We start from the raw sequence: 5,940 nt of genomic DNA on the forward strand, positions 1-5,940 counted from the left end.
ATGATCTTCACCATCACCTGCCTTGCCCTGGTGGCCTCTGCTCTGGGTAAGTGTCTTCTTTAGAAGTTTGCAACAAAAGTGATGGGTGAATATATATATTTACAAAATGCAAAACCTAAATAAAGAGCTTCATTCTTGTGTCATGAACTTCTGTTCTTTATCAACAGGTTGTGGAGTGCCGGCGATTAAGCCACAGACGATTGGCAGCAGGATTGTGAACGGACAGAATGCCATCTCTGGTTCTTGGCCCTGGCAGGTCTCTCTCCAGGTAACTGTGTATTGGTCGGGTTTTATCATGCATTTGCATGATTTGTTCAAAGAGTATATGTCATGTTTTCAATGCTTTTACCTCTGAAACAGCTACCCAACGGATTCCACTTCTGCGGTGGATCCCTGATCAACCAGAACTGGGTTCTCACTGCTGCTCACTGCGCTGTCAGGTAAGAGTCTTCAATCTGACAAACGTCACATACAATAGTTCTTCATAGATGCTGTTGCTCTTGTCTTTTTACAGTTAGTTTTGTCTTTATCTCTCTCTTTTTAGGGTCGGCTATCATCGTGTCATTCTTGGAGAACATGATCGCGGCTCCAATGTTGAACCCATCCAGGTCAAACTTGTTTCCAAGGTAAAAATATTGAATGATTTCAGAAATGAAAATACAAATTAGAGATCAGCTCATATATTTAAGTGTTCAATAACTGAACGCTTTATAATTGTTGCTTCATTTCTGCTTTTTTACACAACTGAATTGAACTGAATTAACACTGAACTGACTTGAGCTGAATAAAGACACTATTGTCTTTTTAGAGCTGATTTACGGCAGAATTTGAATTTGTCTTATATTAGATGAAGTTTGCATCATTGATTCAGTTATTTATCTGTTTATGACTGATCAGTATTATATGAAGTGCTATATAAATAATGGTGACTTCACTTAACTTGACAATAATAAAACAAGAGATCACTGGAAGAGAAAAATAAAAACAATACAAATAATATGCATTATGAATGTTCATTATGAATCCATTATTATCATTTTAAATAACTTGTTGTTTTAAAGTTGATCCAAACAAGAAGTTTCTTTAGCTGTTAAATTGAATTAAATGGGGAAATAGGTATTAGTCAAATTATCTGTAATTCAGATTTTGGTCCATGTCTGTCAGCTTTGAAGTCATCTACATGATAGATTACTCCTAAAACTTGCCCAAATAGATTTATGCATTTAAAATTGAGCATAGGAAAGAAAATATCTGTACCATATTTCCAAATGACCATTCATGCTGAAGGGAAGAAGGAAAAAATGAATAAAAGGGTTAAGATGAAAAGAAGAAATAAAACATGCTGATATATTAGATTACCTTCAGCTTCCACCAGTAACGCTCCATCATTTTCGGTCCTTTCTGAATGCACAGGTCATCACCCATCCGCTCTACAGCAGCACAACATTGAACAATGACATTGCGTTGCTGAAACTTGCTTCTCCAGTTGTCTTCACTCCTCGTATCTCTCCTGTATGTCTGGCTCCATCAACCATCAACATCCTGCCTGGAACCCGCTGCTTCACCACTGGATGGGGCAGAACTGCCACCACAAGTAAGTCACCTGTTAGACGAGGACAAATTTTAAAAATGACTTTTGTATATATATAATTTATATTTAATAATAATAATAATTTATTTTTTTCCCCTTCAAATGAATTTGAACAGCCTTTCTGATGTTTTCTTCTCTTTTTTCAGCGAGTCCTATGATCCTGCAGCAGACAGGTCTGCCCATCATGAGTCCTGCTGTGTGCAGGCAGATCTGGGGTCAGAGCAGAATCACTGATGCCATGATCTGTGCTGGAGCCTCTGGATCCTCATCTTGCCAGGTATATGAAGATGGATCAAGACAAAAACATTCCCATATCAATTTTGCTGCTGTTTCAATCTCAAATGTGTGTTTGTGTCTGTGTGTTTCCCACAGGGAGATTCTGGTGGTCCTCTGGTGTGTGAGAGATCAGGGGTCTGGAGTCTGGTGGGGTCTGTGTCCTGGGGCACCAGCACTTGTAGCACTGCTTACCCAGTAGTATACGCCCGCATCTCCCAACTGCGCTCCTGGATCGACAGGACTATCGCTTCCAACTAGAACACCAGCCTGAGCATTTACCCTTCAAAGGAGGCAAAAGCAGATTTTAATCATTAATCTGTAATGCAGTTGGTCTTTGATGGTATTTTGTTTATGACTTTTGGTCTTGTTCAATCTTCATGTTACGTTACGGTTTTATTCAAATATTGACAAAGTTTCAATAAAATGAAATGAGGAGTGTAATCATTTATCTGAACTTAAAATACAAGTTACCATGATCCACATACAGTACTGCAAACAAAAAGAAATGTTTTCCTTTAATGTAAGAAGTTTTAAAATATATATTGAAATTGCAATTAAAACAAACAAACAAAAAACAGAGTTCCACTTCAACGGGAACAAATGACAGACAACAATGTTGCAATATTTAGTTATCAGATGTTCTCACCTGGACAGAAAATTGATTTGCCAAAGGAAAAATGACATGCAGATTATGTTCTCTCACCACCAAACATAAAGTCATGAAGATTGATAAAAATTCCTTCTGATCACATGATCATGTTGAAAATCTTATTTGGTATTCACTTGGTATCACTTTACATGAAGGGGTGTGCATAAGACTAACATGACACCTTCATAATCATCACATGACACATGTCATTAACAATTTGTACCAGGGTTCAAAATGAGGGGGGTCTGGGGGGGTTCCGGACCCTCCATAAGTCATTAGGGACCCCCCATAAGAATTCATTTTTGGATTTTGGGGGGTCCCTGACAAATATATTTTAACATTAAAAATGATTGTGAAAATTATAGGTTTTAGTGACGTTTTGTATTTATAACAGTAATTAATTTATTTCCTAGCGCGAGGCAGCAATCAGGGCAGCTATTAGCCGAGTGAGTTCCTATACAGCGTCACTGTTGTTGTGGTGCTCCCGCAGACACGTACTAGATAAACGTGGCAAAACGAGACATCACAAAGAGTGAAATCCTGAATGAAAATCCTGTAAGGGCTTAGATTGTGTTTATATCTCCATTGCTTATAGTAAAATATTAGGAGTTTGAGTTCCTATATCAAAAGTTGCATTAGCTAGATACCCAGTGTAATGATTAGAAGAGTACATTTGTCAAGGTTTCTTGCTAGCTGTAACTTATGTGTATGAAGCCAAATGATCTGCCAGCTAACAGCAGACCTAGCAGCTATAGTTATTTAAAGCTAGCTTAACAACCTACTTGTCCAGTCAGTGATTACGAAAGATAAATCAGGACTTAATTCAAGTCTGTGAGTTGATTAAAGTGAATGTGATTTGAGCATGAATGTACAGTACATGAGAGCTTGGTAAGCTATCTAGGAAGCTAACATTATTTTTCTTAATCGAGAATCCTACACATGGAGAGAAAAAGAGGAAAAAGAAAGATCACCGACTTTTTTCAAGGGTAAATTGTGCTTATGTGATAACATGGCTGTTGTTGGGGGAAATTGTAGATATCAAGGATGCAAAAACAGCGGCGCCTCCCGCCTATGTTTCTTTGCTCTCTATGGTATCTGCAACTGCATCAAATTCTCATCAAATTCTGCTTAAAAAAACTCTGTCAATACAGAACGAAATATGCTGTAGCCTATTTTGCCGTCAATACTGCCGCCGTTGTCTTTGCTGTATCGGTAGGCTATATATTTATGTTAAACATCCAAATGTAGACTGGTCTGTCTGTCGGCACACAGAGCCATGCAGTCGCAAACAGCACGTGAAGTTTGTGAACGCTGAATTCCCTTTCTCTTTCTTATTTGTGTTTGAACGAAAAAAAAATTAACGATGTATATGTGCTCGAAAAAATAAGTCAAAGTGCCCGTCTCAACGAGTTTCCCCATAAACGCAGTCAGAGAAAGAAAACGGATGTGTGTCATTCCCGGTATTTTGCTGTGTTCCAGGTTTCCTGAGCGCACACGATGCTGTTGAGCTTATGAATGCAATGACCAATCAGAGGTGTTCAGATGAGTCATCTCTAAAATGCCAGTGTTTTCTTCACTCGCTCGCTGACTGAACAAAGTGCAAATATGTGTACGAATCGGAAACATTTAATTATTTTTAACATAATATATCCATTCAGAATAAAACGCAAGAACAACAACAGACATATAATCAATTTACAAATTCCAATGAGAAAAAATGCTTTCAGTGATTTTAATGGGCGTTTTTGAGAGTGCTAGAACTAGACTGTCAGTGAAAATGTTCTTTGATGATATAACTTGCAATGTTTTTATTTACATTAACTTGCAATGTTAAATATATATATAAACTCAGTCATATTAAAAATATGTTATGGCATGACATCCATATCTGTTAATTAAGTAAACAGACAGGTTTTTTTATGCATATTACATGGTTAATTTGACCATCGCCCACTACAGATCATAATCTATAAAGGTGAGAATTAAGATATTTCATGATAATTCAGTTTGAATAAATAAATAAATAACTCATGCCCCCTCAAAAATAACGATTGCATGACGCCCCTGAAAGAAACAATCTGTTTATTAATTATATCTAATATACAAGTATAACGTACTCGGTTACTAACGTAACCTTGGTTCCCTGAGATACGGAACGAGTACTGCGTATGGGGAAAAGTCTCCCTTTTTCCCCGTCACTGAAGCCTTTTTCAATAACGCAGTGTAACTGCACCGTCATTGGTTCACTCATAGACAAGTTGTTGAACCAATGGTGGCGCGGCACAGCTGCGCGGCCTATGGCGAGAAAGCGCGCAAACTTTCCCACCAAAAGGGGCGCGGTTAAGGGCTATATAAGCAGGTGTTTCGCCATAGGATTTCAGTGCCAATCGACTGAAGCGACGACTCTGAGCCGCAGCCTCGTGGCACGGCAAGTAACGCAGTACTCGTTCCGTATCTCTAGTAACCGAGTACGTTCCCTTTCGATACTTCACTCGTACTGCGTATGGGGAACGAATTGAACCGCGCCGTGCCACGGCAGGGAACGACATAACTTGTTCTGGACACCGGAAGGGGACCAAGAAAACAAGTATGAAGCAAAGCCGCCGTATCCCTTGTTACACTACAAGGAATGAAACCTGTAACGGTGTGACGCGGAACTCGCAAGAGGCCGCCCAATCACACTGAAAGCACCCGAGCTTGCAAGGTCGGGATTTCAAGATGATAAAACCTGACAAAAGTGGACGGCGAAGACCAGCCGGCCGCCTCACAGATGTCTTTAATGGAAACTCCGTTGGACCAAGCCGATGAGGAAGCCATTCCCTTGGTGGAATGGGCTTTAACTCCTATGGGGCAATCAGCACCCAGAGAGGAGTAACACAGGTTAATGCGTCGACTATCCAACGTGAGAGACGCTGTTTTGAGACCGGAGATCCTTTGGTGTGGCCACCAAAACAAACAAAGAGCTGATCCGACTCCCTGAAGCGCTGTGATCGCTCTACATAGGTCCTCAATGCCCTGACAGGGCAGAGTAGCTCTAGCTCTCATTCATCCATAGAGGGAGGAAGAGCAGAAAGCGAGATGACCTGTGCTCTAAATGGGGTTGAGAGCACCTTGGGAACGTAGCCATGCCTAGGTTTCAGAACGACTTTAGAGTCATTTGACCCGAATTCGAGGCATGCAGGCCTTACAGAGAGGGCCTGCAAATCGCCAACTCGCTTAACCGATGCTAATGCTGATGCAGCGGCTCAAAGGGTTTGCCCTTGAGGGCCCTGAGGACCAGCGAAAGGTCCCAAGTGGGAACAGTGAGGGGACGAGGTGGATTTAATCGCCTAGACCCCTTAAAAAACGGACTACCAGGCCGTTTCGACCCACTGACTGTCCAGCAATAGGAGCGTGGAACGCTGCGATGGCTGCTACGTACACT

General features: G+C 40.6%; 1 protein-coding gene across 1 annotated transcript; it reads left to right on the top strand.

Moving 5' to 3' along the window:
* Nucleotides 1-2,125, top strand: LOC137004609 (chymotrypsin-like protease CTRL-1). Its single transcript, XM_067365093.1, has 7 exons — nt 1-46; nt 168-268; nt 361-440; nt 545-626; nt 1,414-1,594; nt 1,738-1,868; nt 1,964-2,125. Exons 1-7 carry the CDS (start codon nt 1-3, stop codon nt 2,123-2,125), a joined length of 783 nt encoding a protein of 260 aa, XP_067221194.1.
* The last annotated feature ends 3,815 nt before the right edge of the window (nt 2,126-5,940 follow it).

The sequence above is a fragment of the Chanodichthys erythropterus genome, chromosome 17 (assembly GCF_024489055.1).
Source record: "Chanodichthys erythropterus isolate Z2021 chromosome 17, ASM2448905v1, whole genome shotgun sequence".
NCBI lineage: Eukaryota > Metazoa > Chordata > Actinopteri > Cypriniformes > Xenocyprididae > Chanodichthys > Chanodichthys erythropterus.